The 24,211-nt window shown below is 42.2% G+C and overlaps 1 protein-coding gene across 5 annotated transcripts in view; it reads right to left on the bottom strand.

Moving 5' to 3' along the window:
• The window catches only part of BICD1 (BICD cargo adaptor 1), a 284,444-nt gene that overhangs the window by 44,328 nt on the left and 215,905 nt on the right, over positions 1-24,211 (bottom strand). For all 5 annotated transcript variants that reach the window (XM_040345757.1, XM_040345756.1, XM_040345754.1 and 2 more), the window contains exons 6-7: positions 9,731-9,882; positions 5,351-5,558 (exon numbers count right to left, since the gene is read on the bottom strand). In XM_040345757.1, coding sequence (XP_040201691.1) covers positions 5,351-5,558; positions 9,731-9,882 — 360 coding nt within the window. The remainder of the gene's footprint in view (positions 1-5,350; positions 5,559-9,730; positions 9,883-24,211) is intronic.

Below are 24,211 nucleotides of genomic sequence, written 5' to 3'. Positions count from 1 at the left end.
GAGCACAGCAAGGGGAAAGTTAAAGCATTTCACCCACCAGAGTGCTTAACTATAATTGTTCTGATTAAGCGCTCTGGTGGGTGAAACACATTAACTGTCCCCTTGTGGTGCTCTTGCTGTGATGCATTTGCCAGGTGCGCACCTTTTCCTGTGAACAGCATACGGATTACAGTGGAGCAGCCTGTTGTTTCTCTGTTTGTGGACTGACCCAATCTGTACTGTGTAAACAGATATTATCTCATCAGTTGTACTAGATTTGAACACTGTCTTTCTTAACAAAAAGTTAAAGGTTGAAGTGCTGAGTTTCCCCATTGAATTATAACCGGTTAAGGACTGCTGCACGACTATTTACGTCGGCAGAATGGCACGGCTGGGCACATGGACCGCTAGCGACCCAGTCCTGTCCTCTGTGACTGCGCCCGCGGGACCCGATCGCCGCCGATGTCCCGCGATCGGGTCACAGAGAGGAAGAACAGGGAGAGGCGAGTGTAAACAAACCTTCCCCGTTCTTCCTAGTGTGGCTGTCAGTGATCGTCTGTTCCCTGTGTTAGGGAACTACGATCAGTGACGTCACACACACAGCCACACCCCCCCCACAGTAAGAACACTCCCTTAGTACACACTTAACCCCTACAGCGCCCCCTCCTGGTTAACCCCTTCACTGCCAGTGTCATTTTCACAATAATCAGTGCATTTTTATAGCACTTTTCGCTGTGAAAATGACAATGACCCCAAAAATGTGTCAAAAGTGTCCGATGTGTCCGTCATAATGTCACAGTCACAAAGAAAATCGCTGATCGCTGCCATTAGTAGTAAAAAAATAAATTATTAATAACAATGCCATAAAACTATCCCCTATTATGTAAACGCTATAATAATCAATAAACGATTATTGTGAATTTTTTTTTACCAAAAGTATGTAGAATACGTATCAGCCTAAACTGAGGGAAAAAAAAACGTTTGTTTTATATTTTTTGGGGATATTTATTATAGCAAAAAGTAAAAAATATTGCATTTTTTTTAAATTGTCGCTCTATTTTTGTTTATAGCGCAAAAAATAAAAAACTCAGAGGTGATCAAAACCACCAAAAGAAAGCTCTATTTGTGGGAAAAAAAGGCCCCCATATTTTTTTTGGGAGCCACATTGCACGACCGCGCGATTGTCAGTTAAAGCGACGCAGTGCCGAAACGCAAAAAGGGGCCAGGTCCTTTACCTGCATCTTGGTCCGGGTCTTAAGTGGTTAATGAGAAGCCATTCCCCAGCACAGCTATTAGGACAAATCATGCATGAGCTAGCAGAGAATGCTTCCAGTCAGCCATAACACCTTCTCCACAAAACGTAGAAAATATATATGTATTTTAAGTAATCTGTGTGAAAAGGAACAAATAACAAAGCTATAGGGGTTGATTTACTAAAGGCAAATATACTGTATACATTGTAAAGTGCATTTGCACTCACAAGTGCGGTGGCTCCAGAGCTTAGTAAAAGAGGTTAAGGCTCTCTTTGCAAAGATTAGCCAATCACGCGCAAGGAAAATTTAAACAAAAATTAATTTTTGCTTGCACATGATTGGATGATGGAAGTCAGCAGAGCTTCTGCTCATTTACTAAGCTCTGGAGCAACTGCACTTGCAGAGTGCAACTGCATTTTGCAAAGTGCACAGTCTATTTGCCTTTAGTAAATCAATCACTCTATGTTTTTTCATATTTGACTGCAAACGTGGAAAAACACTTTACTGTTACTTTACTGATACCCACTTTGGCCAATTTGCAACTGAGGCCAGATAAAGGGATGATTGTGTGGCCTATGGATTCTAGGAGATGATTTATGAGCAGGCATTCTTTGGAACAGTTTGTCAGTCAGGGCAGGTTTTTTTTTTAACACATTAATTGTTTCCTCCAAGATTTGGCGGTCACCAAGGATGTTGCACTCCCAATACACCGACATGAGTGGAGCAAAAAAAGGGATTTGGTGTTTGAAGTGGTACTTCAGCCCCCCTCACACAAACATTAAAAGTCAGTAGCTACACATACTGTAGCTGCTGATTTTTAATATTAGGAAACGTACCTGTCCTGAAATCCAGCGATGTCAGCACCCCAGCCAATGTTTCCATCGGCTCTCGGGTACTGCTGCTGCCATAGCCTGTAAGGGAAACTGGAAGTAAAGCCTTGTGGCTTCACAGCCGAATTCCTACTGTGCATGCATGAAGCACGCTTCGCTTTCTGAACGGCCCGGCGGTGGAGGAGGGGGGCTGAACTTCTGACAGATCTCACTGCGGCGAGATTGAACGAAAATGGGGACGGGTACCTGTAAAAAATAGGTACCTGCTCCGCCCTTCCCCTGAAAGGTGCCAAAACTGGCACTGGAGGGGAGGAGGAGACAGATGAGCAGAGTTTCCACTTTTGGATTTATCTTTTATTTTGCCTTTACTTTGCCTACTGCTGGTTTGTTGGTAAGCATATTTTCAGAAAGGATGAAAGAGGAACTCAGACCCTAGTCAAATACTGTTTAAAGCAAAGTGCCATAGTAGCTGTTTCCATGTGCATTACTTTGGCATAAAATAATGAAATCCACCTGCATCCATGACCTTAAAGCCTAGCACACGCAGGCCCAATGTCAGATGGCATTGGCCAGTTTAATACAAACTGGCTGACATTTGGCCCATGTGCACTGCGGCCAGTCTGACAGAAGCCTGTGGAAGGGTCATGATCGAAAAAGGTCTGTGGACTGGCTCCTGTTCAGCGGACTGGAGTCTTTTGGCGGGGGGGGGGGTACCCCTGTCAGGACACAATAGCAGGGGAGATTGTTATACTAACATCAGATTGTTAGTACAGTGGCAAAAGAAAACTAGGCAGTGTGTACTAGGCTTTAGACAAAGTTTGCAATCTTAAGAAGACACATTCAGTATGCAGTTCACTTATCTATGCATCTATCTTCACTTCACTCATTTATCACACCTTCTGATTTAACTACTACATCTCTTTCATGGTCACTAGTTACAGTAACCAAGTTGTTTCCATCTTTGATAACAGATATTTTTGATAAGGCCCGGTTCACAATGGTACGACATACTCTCAGACTTTGGGAGCACATGTCGAATTACGTGTAAACATCAATGGTTTCCTATGAGAGCTGTCTTTACTGGCATGACACAAGTCGATCCGACTTTAGAAAAGGTTCCTGCACTACTTTGGTCTGACTTTGGTCCATTATCAGCTCATTCAATATCATTGAAGTTGGATCAAAGTCGGATCCTCGCCCTAACCATCTGACTTGTGACATCTGAAAATGAATTTATGTCACACTGGGATTGTTTTGATTAGTCAAAGGACAAGTCAGACTATCTGAATGTCAGATAGCAAAATAATTTCTTGTTCATTCAAGTCAGTTGGAAGTAGGACTGAAGTAGGAGTGATGTCGCAGGGCAAAGTAGGATGACATTCGTACAACAGTCGTGTTGTACCAATGTGAACCAGGCCTCATACGCAACAGATTTTTACTGACCCTAAAGTGTATGCAAAGCCAAAACAACCATTTTATTAAACTTTTCGATGGATTGACAGTTGGCTGGAACTCCTGTCAAGTTATTTTTTGCAGTCTGTGCCCCTGCTCTAAAGATCTACCTTGCCTATTTGTCCTGTGTATGTGCTTCACAAAAAAAGAAAATAATGAGCAGTTGTCACCAAAACAAGAGATGAATGAAAATTGCCCACATGGGTACAAACACAGAAAACAAATTAACAGGGGATTTTAGGCCTCCCCAACTCTATCAAAAATTAAGTAAAAAATAAGGTTTTGGCTATATATACACGTTAAACATGCATAACCTAATTTCGCTTTTACACGGGTATAAAAATTTACATTTTAAACACATTAATTTATACCTGGCATATAAGTCTTTGGATAGAATACCTAATCTCGAATATGTCCTCACTTTGAACTATAATTCTTTATAGCTTACAGGGTGGAAGGGATACATTATTAAAATCTAAGTATTATATAAAATAGTTTGGGTACCAGCGTCTCTCTGGCTCTGGCAGGTATAATCTGCTTAGAATCAATCAGTGGTGACAAAAACTTTTACATATTATAAATCTAACCAAATATAATAATTAAATATAGTGATAAGTGATGTTGTGCTTATACTCTCCTCGGGTCCATTAAAATATGAACATATAACATATACATTATATCATCAAAAATATAAACTAGAAAGAAAGTAATTACTTAATGGGTACCTACAAAATGGGTATAGCTTTGAAACCAGACTTATACATTATAATGTTTATAAAGTAAGATCTTTGGTTTAACTGGCTCTTAAACATCCTTATAATGTATAAAACAGAGTTCTGAATATTATTTCTAAGCAGCAAATGGTCTAGTGGTTAGCCTCAATGTGTTAGACAGCACTAGATCTCAAATGCAAATAAGCATATGGTATGTATGTGTGTGTGTGTGTGTGTGTGTGTGTGTGTGTGTGTGTGTGTGTGTGTGTGTGTGTGTGTGTATATATATATATATATATATATATATATATATATATATATATATATATATATAAAATATTATTATTTTTTATTTTCTAATGCAAGGGATTGTAAGCTCCAATATAGTATTTGACTATGGCTATATACATATTGTCTATGTACAAAAGTGATGTGTATTTTTACTTGAATCTTGGTGCCTTTTTTGTATTTTTTTCCAGATATGTGCAGTAATTAAAAAAAAAAACATATTTTGCACCTTGTCTCTATGCAGGAACATCCTAAAACATAGACCAGTCACTACTTTTCTTTCTCCTTGTTCAGGGTGACTGGTCTATTATCCACACCTTCAGACTATGCACAGCACAGGGATGATGTCACCACTACTTTTACAAGGTCAAAGATAGGTTTACTAAAGCTTTTGATGCACACAAAGTGTATTTATATATTTTGTAGCTTGTAAAGAAATAACCATTTTGTGTCTGAATTTCAACTTTACCAACTGTTTCTGTCTATTAGTAGATAATGAATTCCTTACCATTTTAGTCACCCAACTCCAATTTAAGAATCATTCATTCAGTTTATTTTTCTTGCAGATAACAAACAGTGCATGTATTATACTAACATGCAAAAAGCTTGGATGACCATGCATGACAAGTGACATCTGTTATAAAAACAAGGCTTGAGACAATCACAAAATTGTGAGGTAGTAAAAGCAAAAGGTGAAGCTTCTTCAGTTTGGGAAATAGCCACCTCACCTCTTGCTGTCAATGCCACTGGTGCCCAGAATGTTTGACTGCTGGGTCAAGTGCGTATACGTCAAGGTGTATAGAAGTGTTGAGCTGGTAGGTGGTTCTGCACTTACTTTGGGACTGCCAATCTTGCTTTTTCCTGCCTTGCCTTTGGTACGCCAAGATTGCTCATGGTCAAACTCTAGGTCTTCCAGCCTCTGCGTGAGTGCTAGTTTCTGTTGGATCGCCATCCGTAAGAGAGAGTTCAGAGTCTTCTTCTCATCCTCTGCGGCTGCCAGCTGTCTCTGCATCTCATCCAGTTGTGTCACATACTCATCACACCTGGTCAGGCAAAAGGAGGGAGAAAATAGTAATGTTTTCTTTCTACATTCCTAATGTTAGACAAATAAGTAGGCTGCAAAGGTAGCATGATGGCACATCATGTGCTGTGGTGCCTCCCACTGGCTCCTATGTTCTGTAAGGCCCCTTTCACACTTGCGGACCGTATGTCCGCTTTTTCATCCTTCCTTGTGCGGATGAAAAAGGGACATACATTGGTCCCTATGAGATCGCGGGTGTCAGCAGATAAACATCCGCTGACACCTGATCTCACCCGCCTCCGCATTCCTCCGATTCTGCAGACGGAGGAAAACCCTATTTTTCCTTCTGTCTGCGGATCGGATGAACACGGACAGATGATCCGTGTTCATCCGATCCCCCCATAGGGAAGAGCGTAGAAAAGAAAGGGCGGTCCGTGCACAGTGTGCGGGGACCGCCCTGTCATTCGCTGGCTCAGCGGGGATCAACAGTGCGATCCCCGCTGAGCAAATGGAGGTTCACGGGGCGGATCATTACTAATCCGCCCCGTGTGAAAGGGCCCTAAAGATGATGGTGCCATTGGGAGGAATGAGAGCTTGATAGCTGAGCAAGTATTGGACACATCTGAAAGGGTCTGATACTTGCAGTGGGTGGAGATCAGCAATGCAGCAAAGTCTGTTTTATGACTACCAAAAAGGTAAATATTTACCTTCTTTGTTAATGGATGGGTTTAGTTTACATTTTTTCCATAGACCGGACAGGGTCACTGTGAAGAGTTTGTCCAGTCAACACTTTTTTTTTTTTACCAAGGACAGAATGTGGAAAAATCATAACCCCCTAGGATCGAGTGGAGAAAAATCATAACCCCAGGCAGCTTTTTACTTATTCCTCGGGTCTCCATTAGAGATTTTTCTCCTTTCTGTTCTTGTGACAACATAATTACATAGTTGAAAATAGAAACAAGTGAGTCTAGTTCAACCAATAAAAAAAATAAACCAATTGAAAACCTCCATATACACAATCCTATACCCATAGTTTATCAAGGGGAAGGCAAAAAAAAAAAACGATACAGCATGATCCAATTTGCTCCAGTGGGAAAAATTATTTCCTACCCGATCCCTAGGAGACAATTGGATATCATCAACCACTGGGGTAATTACCTAAAAGTGTTTGTAACTAGTTATATTTTGTGCATTCGTTCACCCAGCTCTTTTTAAAACAATCCACTAAGCTGGGTAAAATGAGTCCTTGAGGGAGTTTTTTTTCCATATTTTCATAGCTCTTATTTGTGAAGAAGCCGTTCTGTATGTGGAAGTTACATTTATTTTCCTCCAGCTGTAAAGAGTGCCTCCTTAATAATCCTCTGTAATAATCTGAAAAAGTGAATAACTTAACAACAAGTTCACTTTCTGCACTTATGGGTTTTTACAGGTCTCTCTTTAATCGCTTCTTCTCAAGAGAGACTGAATTGAGTTCATCTAATCTTTCCTCATAGCCAAGTTCCTCTGTGTCTCTTTTCAGTTTGGTGGCCCTTCCCTGCACTTTCTCCAGTTCTTAGGCAGGCCATACACTGTGCAAGTTTCATGGTTCAACACAGACAGTGCTGACAGGGGAATCCCACCTGCTAAGCAACTGTCTGCTCCCGACGAAGGGGCTGAGGCGATTATCGCTAGTGACTATAGCAGCCGCTAGTGATAATCGCAAGAGAATCAAGCAGGCGGGTTGTACCCAAGATGATTTATCAATCAACTTGGTACATTCAGCCTGCCTATTAATGATTCAAATCTCAGCTGGTGAACCGTTGCCCAAAACTGAACTGCATATTCCAGATGAGGTCGTACTAATGATCTGTTCAAGGGCAAAATTATCTCTCTCTTTGTATTTTTAATACAATAACTTTTTCATAAATCTCTTTTAATACAAGAAAGTATTTTGTTAGATTTAGAAACTGTAGCCTGGCATTACATACTATTATTAAGTCTATGATCTACAAGAAGGATCTACACCCAGATCTTTCTCGGCCATTGACTCCCCCAGCTGTTCTCCTCCTAGAATGTATGATGCATCCATGTTTTTTGCCACCAAGTGCATAAATTTACATTTATCAACATTTAACCTCATTTGGCACATAGTTGCCCAATTAAATAGAGCATTGAGGTCGGCTCGTTAGTTGGAGACATCCTGTAAGGAGGCTATTCCACTGCATATGTTGGTGTCACCTGCAAACCCTGAAATTGTACTTTTAATCCAAAACTCTATATCACTTATAAATAGGTTAAAAAGTAAGAGTCCAAGCAATAGGCTGCGGTTCATTCAGAGTATAAATCATTAAAAACTACTCTGTACAGTCTTTTAGCAAATTTTTAGCTTACTTAAGCCTTGTACACACGATAGGTTAACCAGAGGACAACGGTCTGAAGGACCGTTTTCATCGGTCAAAACCGATCGTGTGTAGGCCCCATAGGTTATTTAACCATAGGTTAAAAAAAAGACAACTTACTTTAAAATTAACCTATGGATTGGTAACTGATAGGTCAAAAACGATCGTTAGTAGGCACGACCATCGGTTAAAAACCCACGCATGCTCAGAATCAAGTTGACGCATGCTTGGAAGCATTGAACTTCATTTTTTTTCAGCACGCCGTTGTGTTTTACGTCACCACGTTCTGACACGATCGGTTATTTAACCTATGGTGTGTAGGCGTGACCGACCATCAGTCAGCTTCATCGGTTAACCTATGACAACGGTCCTTCAGACCATTGTCCTCTGGTTAACCTATCGTGTGTACGAGGCTTTACACATTAGACATGTGTAGGGAACTGTGTCGAATGATTTAGCAAAATCCAAGTATCCTATCTACAGCCACACCTTTGTCTACGTTTTTGCTTACTTCCTCATAGAAAGAAGTCAGATTTGTTTGACATCTTCAGTCTTTTGTCAATCCATGCTGGTATTTAACAATTTTCCCAGAGAACAGTTGTGGTTCAGTGACAAGGTACTGTGACAATGGATCAGCATTATAGCCAGACAAGCAGCATATTCAGAAGGAAAGAATCCATGGTAGCATTTTTGTTATCCTTAAATGGTTCAACTGCGCAGCCATACTTTTAGATTTTTTCACAGCGGCATAGAGCTGTTTGGACCATCAGTTCTACCAAGATGAAGTGATCTAATTTAAATGCATTGATTTTTGGCCAGGAAATATTCGGCTGGCACAGGCTGCAGCAGAAAACAGGAAGATCTACAGACAGCAGAGAATTAAATCCAATAAACGTTACTAAAGGAGTTATTAGATCTAAGAGGAGTCAATTACAGGTAAAGGACAGAGACCAAAATATTCTGGTACAGCAAACATTTAAAGAAATGGCTCCAGCAATCACCCAGACAAAAAGATATACCCTACAGAGTGGTTTTTGGCCATGGAACTGATATTTTTTTAAAGTGACTCTTGCAAAGCTTAAACAGGAAGTCAAGGCCTGTAGTACCATAGAATAAGTGAGTAAATATATGGTAATAACAGAAAACATTAGCCCTATTAATTTCTACCATATATAGAGAAGTTAGATTCCATTATTTGCCATTTAATGCCCAGCTACAACTTTAGAAAATATATATATTTTGACAGATCGAAGAAGGTATAGAACCTCTGTTTGGTTTTTATTTGCAGTCTATAAGTCAATTGGGTAAGAAAAATGTTCACAAACAATAACTTTTAAAATTATTTAAAGATTGCTGCTTAGCTTTTTACATTTTACTCCTAAACTGATTCATCCTTGTGAAATGCAAGGGGGCTGGGGAGTTAATGTGTACCATAATTAACCCTATCTGTGCTGGCAGATCTTCATTATCAGTTGAAAACTGTATTTGAATATTGTATGTCCTAACACAGTGTTAAAGAATCGGAAGTTGGCCTCCTAATTGTATATAAATGAGGGATCGCTCTGTGTGTCCCCAGTCTGTGTGGGGTCAGAGTCACTGATTGTCCAGAAATGCAATATACCATGAAGCTTTCTCTTCAGAAATATGTAAAAAGGTAAGAAATATTTAGCAATTTTTTTTAGGTATGTTGTGTGAATGGAAATTTGACAGCAAAAGTGAAAATATACCTAAAATCACAAAGCCAATCTACTGAAAGCAGGTGGGCAAAAGTATGGTATGACAAATTGTTCTACCCATGGTTTCCAGATTCACTTACCTGGTGGCGAACATGGCTCGGAGTGAAGAGAAGGTGGCTGCGTCCTCCTTCAGGGCTTTTAGCTCGTTCCTCAACTTCGTCATTGTTTCTGTCACCATAGTCTTTTCATTTTCATACTTATTTTTCAAATTTGCAAGAGCAACTTCTGCAGTCTAAAAAGGAGCACAGAAAATGGCCTATCATTATTTCAGAGCTATGATATGCCCTTAGAAAACAACTCTAATGCCGCATACACACAATCATTTTTCAGCATTTAAAAAACAACGTTTTTCAGCATGTAGAAAAAAATGAATTTTTTCCAACTTCATCATTAAAACGCCGTTGCCCACACACGATCGTTTAAAAAAAAATGCTCTAGCAAAGCGCAGTGACGTACAACACGTACGACGGGACTATAAAGGTGAAGTTCCATTCGGATGACGTCACCCTTTAGCTGATTTCATGTTAGTAAAAGACAATTTGCGATTTTCTGTCTGTTACAGCATGATGAATGTGCTTACTCCATTACAAACGGTAGTTTTACCAGAATGAGCGCTCCTGTCTCATAACTTGCTTCTGAGCATGCGCAGGTTTTTAACGTAGTTTTAGCCCACACACGATAATTGTTTACAACCCGAAAAACGACATTGTTTAAAACGTCGTTAAAAAATGCAGCATGTTCGAATTTTTTTTTCTTTTGTCGTTTTTCAGAACCTGAATAATGATGTGAAACCCACACACGATCATTTTAAATAAAAAAAAATTAAAGCGTGGTTTTTTACATGCCGAAAAATGATCGTGTATCGTGCATAAGGAACAAGCAAGATCAATCAAAAAGTTTGCAAATGCTATCCAGAAAACAAGGCATTTGTTTCAAAATCTAAATTTCCACTCAGTTTTAAGCTTTGCAACTAAATAGGACAACTTGTTCACAGAACTTCTGCGTAGGACTGCAACCTCTGGTTATTTGAGTTACAGGACCTCAGTTAGGATTACAACCAATTTTTAAGGTCTTTGCCTGTGTATTCTAAGACTGAAGGATTACCCAAGCTCTCCTCTGCTCTAGGAGACAGGAGAAGGAATGTGGAACATACCATCTAGTCAGCAACTGGTCCCCTAGATCATGGACAATTATTGAATATTGAATTATTTTCATAAGCATGTTCAACCTTAGCTAAAACTTAATAGACTTACCTTTTCTTAGCTAAATATCAAATGGTGTGTAATATAAACAACACTAAATTTCCTAATGGGTTTGACCAGTCTCTATGTTGGGGAGACTGGTCAAACCCTTCATCAATGAATGAACATCAGTTTACAATTATGAAAAAAAAATAAAAAAAATGGTTCTGTAGGAGTCTATTTCAGGTTGAGAGGCAACAAAATAAATGATCTCAAGACTAAATTACAGATCGAGAACTTAAAATCACGGAAAGCAAGGTTGGAATGGGTAATTACAAAATGTATACAATTCTTTAAAAGTCTAGACTGTAGCCTAAATTGTATGTGTCACTTTAAATGTCTGACCTCTGGCAATAAAGCGTATGTTCCCTCAAACGTCTGATCAAAGGTATATGGACATTTTAAAAGGACACTCATTCTCAAGAAATCACACAGAGATAGACCTGGACTTCTTTTCTCCAAGTCAAATACCCTATAAAGCCAGCAGGATAACAGCCGCCGCACGCCCGTGGGGGCGGGCATTGCGGTGATTGGTGGTGCGGTGTGTCAGTCTGACACACTGCTACACGGATCTCAGTAAAGAACCTCCAACAGAGGCTCTTTACCATGTGATCAGCTGCGTCCAATCACGGCTGATCACAATGTAAACAGGAAGTGTCACTCGTGTCTGACAGACGCGAGTAGAGGAGAGTCGATAAGCTGCTCTCCTGACGGAGGGGGGTCTGTGCTGATAGTTTATGCTGATAGCTTAGCCCCCCCTCGAATGCCCGCCCAGAACCACCAGTATGCCGCCCAGGACCACCAGGGATGGGCATCCACACTGGGCCACCAGGGAAATGCCAATCTTTGCCAAGGCAGCTGCCAATCAATGCCCAGGCAGCTGCCAACCAGTGCCCACCCAAAATTCCTACCAGTGTCAGTGCCACCAGGGATGCATATCAGTGCTGCATGTCAGTGCCATGTATCAATGCCCATCAGTGCCCAGCAGTGCCACCTATCAATGCCTGTCAGTGCCGCCTATCAGTGCCACCCATAAGTACCCATCATTGCAGCCTTTCAGTGCCCAGCAGTGTCACCTATCAGTGCCAATCAGTGCCCACCAGTGCCACCCATGAGTGCTCATCAGTGCCGCCCATCAATGCCCATCAGTGCTGCATATAAGTGCCACCCATCAGTGCCGCCTACCAGTGCCCATCAGTGCTGCATATCAGTGCCCATCGTCAGTGCCACCTCATTGACGCCGCCTCATCGGTACCACCTTATCAGTGCCCATCGGTGAAGGAGAAAACTTACTTATTTACAAAATTTTATAACAGAAAAAAAATAAAACTTTTATTTTTTTCAAAATTTTCGGTCGTTTTTTATTTGTAAAGCAAAAAATAAAAACCGCAGAGGTGATCAAATACCACCAAAAGAAAGCTCTATTTGTGGGAACAAAATGATAAAAATTCTGTGGGTACAGTGTGACAGTGACAGCGCAGAAAGCTAAAAATTGGCTTGGGCAGGAAGGGGGTGTAAGTGCCTGGTATTGAAGTGGTTAAGGAAAAAAATGTCTTGGCTTTAGAAGCACTTTATGATTGTTAAGATCACTTTAAGATGGGCAGCATAATGAATGTTCAAATGCTACCTGCATTTAGGCACGTCAGACATTTTTTCTGCCCAAACACTCCTCTCCTGACCATGATTATTGTGCATTCAGATTTCTGCCTCTAAATGAGTATATGCGCATGGACACATAAGCTAACTTAGCAGGGCATTTAGAGACAGAAAAAAAACTGGAATTTGACAGCTGCGGTATGCATAAGGTATTAGATATACTGAGAAATCAGCATTCTAAGGGCCCTTTCAGACATGCGGACCGTATGTCCGCATTTTCATCCATCCGTTGCGGATGAAAACGGGACATACATGGGTCCCTATGTGATTGCGGGTGTCAGCGGATGACCATCCCCTGACACTCGTAATCGTCCGCCTCCGCAAAGATCCGATTTTTCAGACGGAAGAAAATCCTATTTTTCTTCCGTCTGGAGGATCGGATCGGAATGTCCGTGTTCATCCGATCCCCCATAGGGGAGAGCGGAGGAAAGACAGGGCGGTCCCTGCACAGTGTGCAGGGACCGCCCTGTCAGCCGACGGTTTAGCAGGGATTTTACAGAGGATCCCCGCTGAGCTTTTGCAGACACACACGGGGCGGATCATTACTGATCCGCCCGTGTGAAAGGGCCCTAAGTGAAGTGTTCTAAACTATGTACTGTATTCCTGGTTCAAAGTAGTCCTTATGAACAGGATGTAACTTAAAGTAGAAGCCTGGTCTACTAATAGCTAAGCTTAAACCTGCTCCCACTCACATTCTAAGCCCTATAGTACTAACTATCCTGTGAAGGAAAGATATCTATACTTACCTAATCTATAGGCTCTCCAATTTGGTCGCGTGATCTCCCTATTGGCCGGCTTCAGGGGAAAGCAGACTGCAGTGCCTGGGCGGTGATGTCACCCATAGACTTATTATGGGGCATCCTTTATTGGCTGTGCCTCCTCTCCTCTGAAGCTGGTTCTGGGAGCCAGTCATGTGACAGGACCAGAGTGAATGAAAGAAAGAATGTCACCGCTCCAGGTGGATTGTGTGAGGATGATCAGTGTAGTCTCAGGAGATCAAGGTTGCTGGCAATGCACAAGGCAACAAATGGAAAAAGAAAATATGGACAGCCGCACTCCAAAAAATCTTGATAGTTGTCTATATTTAAAAAAGGAGAAAAGGAGAATTGCACTACAAGTCACAGCACACTACACGGGAGTAAAACATCTGACGCGTTTCGCACTATAAATTATGCCGCGTACACACGATCATTTTTCAGCATGAAAAAAACGTCGTTTTTAAAAAACGTCATTTAAAATGATCGTGTGTGGGCTCCACATCATTTTTCAGGTTCTGAAAAACGACAAAAAAAAAATTGAACATGCTGCATTCTTTAACGTCGTTTTAAACTATGTAGTTTTTTGGGTTTTAAAAAATGATCGTGTGTGGGCTAAAATTACGTAAAAAACCTGCGCATGCTCAGAAGCAAGTTATGAGATGGGAGCGCTCGTAACAGACAAAAAAGCGCGAATCGTCTTTTACTAACACGGAATCAGCTAAAGCAGCCCAAAGGCGAATGGAACTTCCCCTTTAAAGTGCCGCCGTACGCGTTGTACGTCACCGCGCTTTGCTAAAGCATTTTTTAAAAACGATGGTGTGTGGGCAACGTCGTTTTAATGATGAAGTTGGAAAAACTTAGTTTTTTAAACATGCTGAAAAACAACGTTTTTTTTCATGCTGAAAAAGGATCGTGTGTACGTGGCATTAGTGCTTAATCATAGCTCATGATCATAGCTATGATTAAGCACTAATTTATAGTGCGAAACGCGTCAGCTGTTTTACTCCTGTGTAGTGTGCTGTGACTTATAGTGCATTTTTCCTTTTTTAAATAAAGACAACCATCAAGGTTTTTTGCAGTGCGGCTGTCCATATTTTCTTTTTCCACAGGACCAGAGTGCCCTTAAATTAGGTAAGTATAGACATCTTTCCTTTTTACTGAATAGTCAGTATAGGGCTTGGAATAGGGTGGGAGCAGGCTTAAAGGGGTTATAAACCCTGGAGTTTTTTCACCTTAATGTAGGGAGACCTGACATCCCCAGTTTCTGGGGACAGTCCCTGGATTGAGGACACTGTCCCCAGACCAAGTCTGTCCCCGGTTTTGTCCCTGGATTGGATTTAAACAGGGGCTGGGGCAATTTCAAAGACAGTCAGTGCAGAATAAAAAAAATAAAAAATCTGAATTACACCCCCCTTCCGCTCCTACTAGCTTGGGGGGTATTTTTTCCATTATCTGTGCCCCTTTTTGATGATCATGTTTTGGTCGGAGCGGAGGAAATATTTCTTCAGTTTAGGGTGCATGCCCGTTCCGCTTCCGCTCGCATGTTCTTCTGCCTTGGCTCAATTCCCAGCCAGCCGCCTGCCTATCGCCTTGCCTTCCCTGGCGGAGTGATCTTCCTCCGCTCCCCACCTTGTATTAGCCGGGGCCCAGATAGTTGACAGGCTGTGAGGCGGGCGGCGGCGACGTGCAGAGAGTCGCTGATTGCCACCATTACCAGTAAAAATAAATATGTCCCCGGATTTCATTTTAAAAATCTGGTCACCTTACCTTAATGCATCCTATATGACCAACAATCAACATGGCGCCCGACGACGGCCTCTTTCTCTCTCCAGCCACCTCCAACAGCATGGCGTGTGCAGTGTTCATATGGCAAATGGTTGTCTTTTTGCACAACTTTATTGAGGTCACTGACACATGGACAGAGGCTGCAGCCCGTGGCAAGAGTTGTATCCCAGCGCGAAGCTTCATATGTGTATTTATGACATGTCTACAGCGCCAGCACACCGCTTCATGTTTATCCATGCCATGTGTGTGTGTAATGGGGGGGGGGGGAGATATGTCAGGCTGTCTGTCTGATCATCCATCTTTAGGACATGCAGCCTGGCGACCCTGGTCCACCGGACAAATGCCCAGTGCCAAGTGCCCTATGGCTGCTCTGATCCTATTCCAGACGGCTATCATGATTAGTCCCTATCTGCCCTATACTATTGCTACTTGAAAAAGTCAATAATGGAGTCCATACATTTTCATGTAAAAGATTTGAAATTTTGTGAGTGTGTTTCTGGCAGAATGGTTAAAATGGAAATTTGTGCTGGGCACATATATCTGCAGTCTTTTCTTATCTATCTCCAAAGCCCTAAGTCCCGTGGCTTTTTCATGCTCCATTCTTCTGTTATCAGCATGATAACTTCTGACAAGTTCTCTGACATGTGACAAAACCAGCCTGACAGCTGGTCAATTCACAGAACAGCTAAGCTAGTCTCTGCCTATGAGAGGGGATGTGTGCCTTTCCTCCAATCAGCTGTCTCACAGTGTATGGCAAGACTCCCCCTGCTGGAACAGGAAGAGAATATAAAAAAAAACAGGACGTGCACTTTCTAAACAGTATATAAAGCTGAAGACAGCAGATATACATGTAAAACTTATGTAGGGAGATTTGTTTCATGTCTGTATCATCTGGGGCTGTTCACTTCACTGGCTATATGTGAGAGTTTACATCCACTTTAAAGACTATAAAAAATGACTGATGGATTAATGGATACAGAGCTTTATGAATGTGTGTCCTTAATATACCTTCCAGGAGTTCAACTTCAAGCAAGAGTTAACTACTTCCTTCTCGAAAACGATGCCCTATCATCTCACCGCCAAAAAAGGTGCCACCAAAGACAAACATTTGTAACTAGCCTGGAGCAGTTCAGAGAAATATGACAGTTGATTGTTTTTTTTTTGCACCTTACACGCTACTCCTTGCTCTTCTGAGCCAACTGGATATCATAATTCCACCAGTGAATGGGTGCACATTATGTGCGACAGGAATATTTTAAAGAACAGTAAACGTCCAGCTGGCACAGGATATGTCTATACCTGGGCTCTCTTCCAGTATTGTTCTAGGTTATACAGTGATTATTGTCTGTTTATTAACACAGTCACCCTAAAGCAAGTACTGTAAGCACTCCTGGAAAATATTATTGCTTCATCAAATGAATAATTGTAACCTCTAACAAGCAGGGCCCCCCTAGTGAATTGTATTGAAACAGTACTGTCTGCCTCCATTTTGATGGCGCTATATAAATGTTGTATTATAATAATAATAATAATATGATTGTGATGCTGCAGCGTCCTAACATGCAACATTGGTTAACATTAAAGCTCCACACAGAGTAACAGACAGGTTATCCCACCAAGTTACTGCTGCTTCTTTCATTGTCCAATCACAGGCTGAGGGAGAAACAAGGCCTGTAATGCGGCGCCAGGGAGAGGCATACTCCCGCGGGAGTGATACCCTGTAACTCTAAATTATTAAGGTAATTAAATGTGTTAAAAAAATTCTTATGGCTATTGTGTATCTAGATTGTACATTGATGTGTTTAGTACAGTGTTGTGATTTGGGTGAACCTCCGCTTTAAGGCTTACCTGTAGCTAACAAGGATATCTCCTAAACCTGCACAGTTTAGGAGATATCATTGAATTTGCATGTGCCAATGTCATGCGGCATATGCGCACTTAAGCCAACTGAAGCAACGGCACTATGTGCCGTTGCTTTAGTTGTACTGTGTCGTTCCCGCACGCATGCTTGGGAGTGACGCCATTGCAGCTCCGGCCAATCACAGCGCCGGAGCCGCGATACACGGAAGTCACTGCGGGACAACATGTTGGCGGCCAGAGGGGGAGACGTGGACGGCTGTGGGGCCTTCGATCGGAGGCAAGTACTACATAATGAGCTAGTAGGCTATGTATACTAGCTCATTATGCCTTTGTCTTGCAGGGGTTGTCTTGCAGGGGTTTTTTTTTTGAGGAGGGTTTACTTCCTCTTCAAAACTGTGCAAGAATAAAATTCAAATGCAGCAAGATAGGACATAATAAAAACACAGTGCAACATAATGCACATGAAAGCAAAAACAAGCAGCACTGCTTCATACAATGTAAATCAGCATTTACTGTACATATTTAATTCCTTCAAAAATACTTTACAAATACATCTGAAGCAAAATATATACACGTTTGCACATAAAGCCCATAAATCTGAACAGATTCACAAATCATCTGGCTGGCAAAACAGCAGTTCAGCTTAAAAAAAACCACTATTGTCCCAACAATGGTGGCATACTGCCAAGGCTCTTCACGCGTTATGTAAATGTATCTGAAAACATCAACCATGTGAGACACAGCTAATTCAAATAAGGGGAAGGAGAGTGCTTCATATCATTAATATATATTTCCATATGCACTATATATATATATATATATATATATATATATATATATATACAGAGCTTTTTTTCTCAGAAAATAGGTGCAGGAACTCAACCATGACCCCGTTCAGATTTCACAAACAGTAGAAGGGTCTTAAAGGGTCATTAAATACCAGAATTGCATTACATACAGAGTGCAGAGTTCAGGGGGGTTACACACAGAGTGCAGAGCTGTCACTTGTAAACACAGAAACCAGACTTCTGTGTTTACAAGTGATTGTGGTGAGCAGGCACCAAAGGGTCTGAGCCAGAGGCGGTGGAACTGAGTTCCCCCAAGTTCCCCCAGAAAAAAAAGCCCTGTGTATATATATATATATATATATATATATATATATATACACACACTATATTGTCAAAGGTATTGTGACGCATGCTTTTACACACACATGAACTTTAATGACATCCCAATCTTAGTCCATAGGGTTCAATATTGAGTTGGCCCACCCTTTGCTGCTATAACGGCTTTAACTCTTTTGGGAAGCTGTCCACAAGGTTTAAGATAGTATCTAAGTGGAGCTGCGGTGGCTCAACGCGATTGGCACTGCGCTGACAAGCCATTCACCTCTGCAGCTAGGGGTTCGGATCCCGGTCTCGGCTACATGTGAATTGAGTTTGGTGGTCTCAGCCCGGCTCCCGGTGGGTGTGCTATGCGAGGTAAGCCTGCGCTTAGTACGCCCACCCCCCCTCCCACAAAAACCACCACACTTACACGCACTCGAAATTGGGTTAACATCATGCACTTTGGTCTCTAAAAAGAGAGGCGAAGGACTAACAGGGCTGGTTGAGCGGGCTAATCCTCTCACTCCCTTATAGGGAGTCCCTCTGCCCCGTTGGGCTTCAAAGCGGAGCAGGTAGGGCGGGCTGTGTGGGAGGACCCCCTCACACACCTGCCATTGCCACCCGGGGCATGGAGAAAGGTGGCAGATTGCCTCTGGGGAGGCCTGCCTACTCCCAACTCCTGCAGTCCGGCTCCTCTCTCGAGTAGAAGCACAAAATACACTTTAAAAAAAAAAAAGATAGTATCTATGGGAATGTTTGACCGTTCTTCCAGAAGCACATTTGTGAGGCCAGGCACTAATGTTAAACGAGAAGGCCTGGCTCGCAGTCTCTGCTCTAATTCATCCTAAAGATGTTCCATCGGGTTGAGGTCAGGACTCTATGCAGGCCAGTCAAGTTCCTCCACCCCAAACTCGCTCATCCATGTCTTTATGGACCTTGCTTTATGCACTGGTCCAAATCATTTGGTGCAGGGGGGGGGGGGGGGGATTATGGTGTGGGGTTGATTATCAGGGGTTAGGCTTGGCCCCTTGGTTCCAATGAAGGTAACTCTTAGGGCATCAGCATACCAAGACATTTTGTACAATTTCATGCTCCCAACAGTGTGCACAATGCAAGGTCCATAAAGACATGGATGAGCGAGTTTGGGGTGGAGGAAATTGACTAGTATGCACAAAGTCCTGACCTCAACCCGATAGAACACCTTTGGGTTGAATTACAGTGGAGAATGCGAGCCAAGCCTTTTCGTCCAACATCAGTGCCTGACCTCACAAATGCGCTTCTGGAAGAATGATAAAACACTCCCATAGACACACTCCTAAACCTTGTGGACATCCTTCCCAGAAGAGTTTAGCTGCAAAGGGTGGGCCAACTCAATATTGAACCCTACGGACTAAGACTGGAATGTCATTAAATGTACATGTAAAGGCAGGCGTCCCAATATTTCTTAAAACATAGTATATAGTTACATAGTTACATAATAGGTGAGGTTGAAAAAAGACACAAGTCCATCAAGTCCAACCTATGTGTGTGATTATATGTCAGTATTACATTGTATATCCCTGTATGTTGTGGTCGTTCAGGTGTTTATCTAATAGTTTCTTGAAACCATCGAGGCCCCCCGCTGAGGAATTCCACATCCCTGCCGCTCTTACAGTAAAGAACCCTCTACGTAGTCTAACCACTTAAGCCCCGGACCAATATGCTGCTAAATGCCCAAAGGCGTTTTTACAATTCGGCACTGCGTCGCTTTAACAGACAATTGCGCGGTCGTGCGACGTGGCTCCCAAACAAAATTTGCGTCCTTTTTTCCCCACAAATAGAGCTTTCTTTTGGTGGTATTTGATCACCTCTGCGTTTTTATTTTTTGCGCTATAAACAAAAATAGAGCGACAATTTTGAAAAAAATGCAATATTTTTTACTTTTTGCTATAATAAATATCCCCCAAAAACATATATAAAAACATTTTTTTTCCTCAGTTTAGGCCGATACGTATTTTGACACATTTTTGGGACCATTGTCATTTTCACAGCAAAAATGCATTTAAATTGCATTGTTTATTGTGAAAATGACAGTTGCCGTTTGGGAGTTAACCACAGGGGGCGCTGTAGGAGTTAGGGTTCACCTAGTGTGTGTTTACAACTGTAGGGGGGTGTGGCTGTAGGACTGACGTCATCGATCGAGTCTCCCTATAAAAAGGATCACTCGATCGATACGCCGCCGCAGTGAAGCATGGGGAAGCCGTGTTTATACACGGCTCTCCCCGTTCTTCAGCTCCGGTGAGCGATCGCGACGGAGCGGCTATTCGTTAGCCGCGCCGTCGTCCCGCACGCAGCGGGGGGGGGGTCCCGATCGGACCCCCCACCCGCTAGAAGGCAAGGACGTATATATACGCCCTTCTGCCTGTCCGTGCCATTTTGCGGATGTAAATAGTCGTGCGGCGGGCATTAAGGGGTTAAGGTTAAACCTCTTTTCTTCTAATTTTAATGAGTGCCCACATGTCTTGTTAACCGCTTAACGACCGCCGCATGCACATATACGTCGGCAGAATGGCACGGACAGGCAGAACGACGTGCCCGCACGTCGCTGCCTAGACGTGGGTCGGGGGTCCGATCAGGACCCCCCCCCGGTACATGCGGCGGTCGGAAATTGTCGGGGAGCGATCCGGGATGAGGGGGCGGCTATTTGCACCCCCTTGCGATCGCTCCCCGGAGCTGAAGAACAGGGAGAGCCGTATGTAAACACGGCTTCCCCGTGCTTCACTGTGGCGGCTGCATCGATCGTGTCATCCCTTTTATAGGGAGACACAATCGATGATGTCAAACCTACAGCCACACCCCCCTACAGTTGTAAACACACACTAGGTGAAACATAACTCCTTCAGCGCCCCCTGTGGTTAACTCCCAAACTGCAACTGTCATTTTCACAATAAACAATGCAATTTAAATGCATTTTTTGCTGTGAAAATGACAATGGTCCCAAAAATGTGTCAAAATTGTCCGAAGTGTACGCCATAATGTCGCAGTCACAAAAAAAATCGCTGATCGCCGCCATTAGTAGTAAAAAAAAAAAATTAATAAAAATGCAATAAAACTATCCCCTTTTTTGTAAACGCTATAAATTTTGCGCAAACCAACCGATAAATGCTTATTGCGATTTTTTTTAACCAAAAATATGTAGAAGAATACGTATCGGCCTAAACTGAGGAGTTGGGGGATATTTATTATAGAAAAAAGTAAAAAATATTGAATTTTTTTCAAAATTGTCACTCTATTTTTGTTTATAGCACAAAAATGTAAAACCGCAGAGGTGATCAAATACCACCAAAAGAAAGCTGGGAAGAAAAGGACGCAAATTTTGTTTCAGTACAACATTGCATGACCGCGCAATTACCAGTCAAAGCAGCGCAGTGCCAAATTGTAAAAACACCTCTGGGCATTTAGCTGCATATTGGTCCGGGGCTTAAGTGGTTAAACTCCCTTCCGCGAAAAAGTTTTATCCCTATTGTGTGGTGACCAGTATGGTATTTGTAAATTTAAATCGTATCCCCTCTCCAGAGAGAATAAGTTCAGTTTCCAGTACATCCTTCCCGAGGACAGGGGTGCCCAGAACTGAACAGCATACTCTAGTTGCGGTCGGACCAGAGTCTTGTAGAGCCGAAGAATTATCATTTTATCTCTGGAGTTAATCCCTTTTTTAATGCATGCCAATATTCTGTTTGCTTTGTTAGCAGCAGCTTGGCATTGTATGCCATTGCTGAGCCTATCATCTACTAGGACCCCCAGGTCCTTTTCCATCCTAGATTCCCCCAGAGGTCCCCCCCCCCCCAGTGTATAGATTGCATTCGTATTTTTGCCACCCAAATGCATTATTTTATATTTTTCTACATTGAACCTCATTTGTCATGTAGTTGCCCATCCTATTAATTTGTTCATCTTTTTGCAAGGTTTCCACATCCTGCTGAGAAGTTATTGCCCTGCTTAGGTTAGGATCATCCGCAAATAGAGAGATTGCAATGTTTACCCCATCCTCCAGGTCGTTTATGAACAAATTAAACATGATTGGTCCCAGCACAGAACCCTGGGGGACCCCACAACCCACTCCTGACCATTCCGAGGACTCCCCATTTATCACCACCCTCTGAACTCGCCCTTGTAGCCAGTTTCCAATCCATGTACTCAACCTATGGTCCATACGAACGGACCTTATTTTGTACAGTAAACATTTATGGGGAACTGTGTCAAATGCTTTTGCAAAATCCGGATACACCACGTCTACGGGCCTTCCTTTATCTAGATGGCAACTCACCTCCTCATAGAAGGTTAATAGATTGGTTTGGAAAGAACAATTCTTCATGAATCTATGCTGATAACTGTTAATGATAAGGTCTCATTACTAAAATCTTGTATATTGTCCCTTATCATCCCCTCCAACAGCTTACATACTATTGATGTTAGGCTAACTGGTCTGTAATTCCCAAAGATGTATTTTGGGACCTTTTTAAATATTGGTGTTACATTGGCTTTTCTCCAATCAGCTGGTACCATTCCAGTCAGAAGACTGTCAGTAACAATTAGGAACAATGGTCTGGCAATTACTTGACTGAGTTCCCTAAGTACCCTCGGGTGCAAGCCATCTGGTCCCGATGATTTATTAATGTTCAGTTTTCCAAGTCTTATTTTCATTCTGTCCTCTGTTAACCATGGAGGTGCTTCCTGTGATGTGTCATGGGGATAAACACTGCAGTTTTGGTTACTGAAGCCCCCTGATTCCCTTGTGAAGAGTGAGGAGAAGAATAAATGTAATACCTTCGCCATCTCTCCATCCTTAGTAAAAAAGCGAGGACAGACCATATTGGCCCCATAAAGAATGAGGAAGGACATCTGGTTACAGTTAACATACTTTTTTTTGCTCTCCTTCGCTATGTGTCTTTCATGTTCTATCCTAATTGCACCCTTACATTTCTTGTTGCATTCTTTATAAAGTCTGAATGCTGATGATGATCCCTCAACCTTATATTTTTTGAAGGCCTTCTCCTTTGCTTTTATATGCATTTTTACATTGGAGTTAAGCCATCCAGGACTTTTATTCGCTCTTTTAAATTTATTACACAGTTGGATGCATTGGCTAATGCCCTAATTTATATACTCTTAAAGCAAACCTCTCTCCTCCGTGTTCTTTGTTCCTATGATTTTATCCCAATTTATGTCTTCTAGCAAGGTTCGTAGTTTAGGGAAGTTGGCTCTTTTGAAATTCAGTGTCTTTGTATTCCCCTTGTGTTTCCTATTTGTGTGATTTATACTGAAGCCAATTGACCTGTGATCGCTGTTACCTAAATTGCCCCGTATTTCCTCATTCATGATCAGGTCTGTATTGTTGGTATGTATATATATAAATTATTGACATGGATAAGGAGGGATTAAGGAAAAGATTCTCCAAAATTTACCAGCACACCGGTACAGGAATCCTCAGATCAAGATACAGGAAAACACACACACAAGCTGCCACTACTTACAAACCTGACACCAGTGGCGGGGCGTCTATAGAGGGAGCCAGAGCGCCGCCCTCTCTGGCTCTCGCACCGCCACTGATTACAATAACATAGATTCATGGGCGTCTGCTGAAATTTTTTCAAGGGGGGGCGCTTCGGCAGGGGCAATACATAGTCACATTTAACCCTGTCTTCGACCACTAGCTGGGGTTTAACCCCCCCCCCCAGCAGCCGAATAGGATGGATGGTGTCAGTAGGGCAGTGGGCGGTGTTAGAAGGGCAGTGGACGGTGTCAGCCGTTTTTTTTTTTTACAAATTTATTTATTTTTACATTTTTTAACAGTCTTGTTGGGGGGCTTTGGTGAAATATTAGGGGACTAAACAGACCCCTGATAGTCCATTTCTATTTTTTTTAAAGTGAGCTGAGTGTGAATTCTACAGTTCCTTTCTCTGAGGCATAATAAACATAGTAAATTGGAACAAATATACTCTCTGTGTACCAAACTTTTGCTGATTCCCTCAATCTCTGTGACTGGTCCCCTGCAGCTTCTGTGAAAGTTATGACAGGCTGTGGTGGCACACCATCATCCTCATTGTACCATACAGGGTTAATGTTCCTGTATGGTATGCAATGATGCTGGGGCTTTGGGTTGAGGAGGAGAGCAG

The sequence above is a fragment of the Rana temporaria genome, chromosome 3, assembly GCF_905171775.1.
Source record: "Rana temporaria chromosome 3, aRanTem1.1, whole genome shotgun sequence".
NCBI lineage: Eukaryota > Metazoa > Chordata > Amphibia > Anura > Ranidae > Rana > Rana temporaria.
The sequence above is the reverse complement of the archived record's forward strand: the minus strand, read 5'-3'. Positions and strand labels throughout refer to the sequence as shown.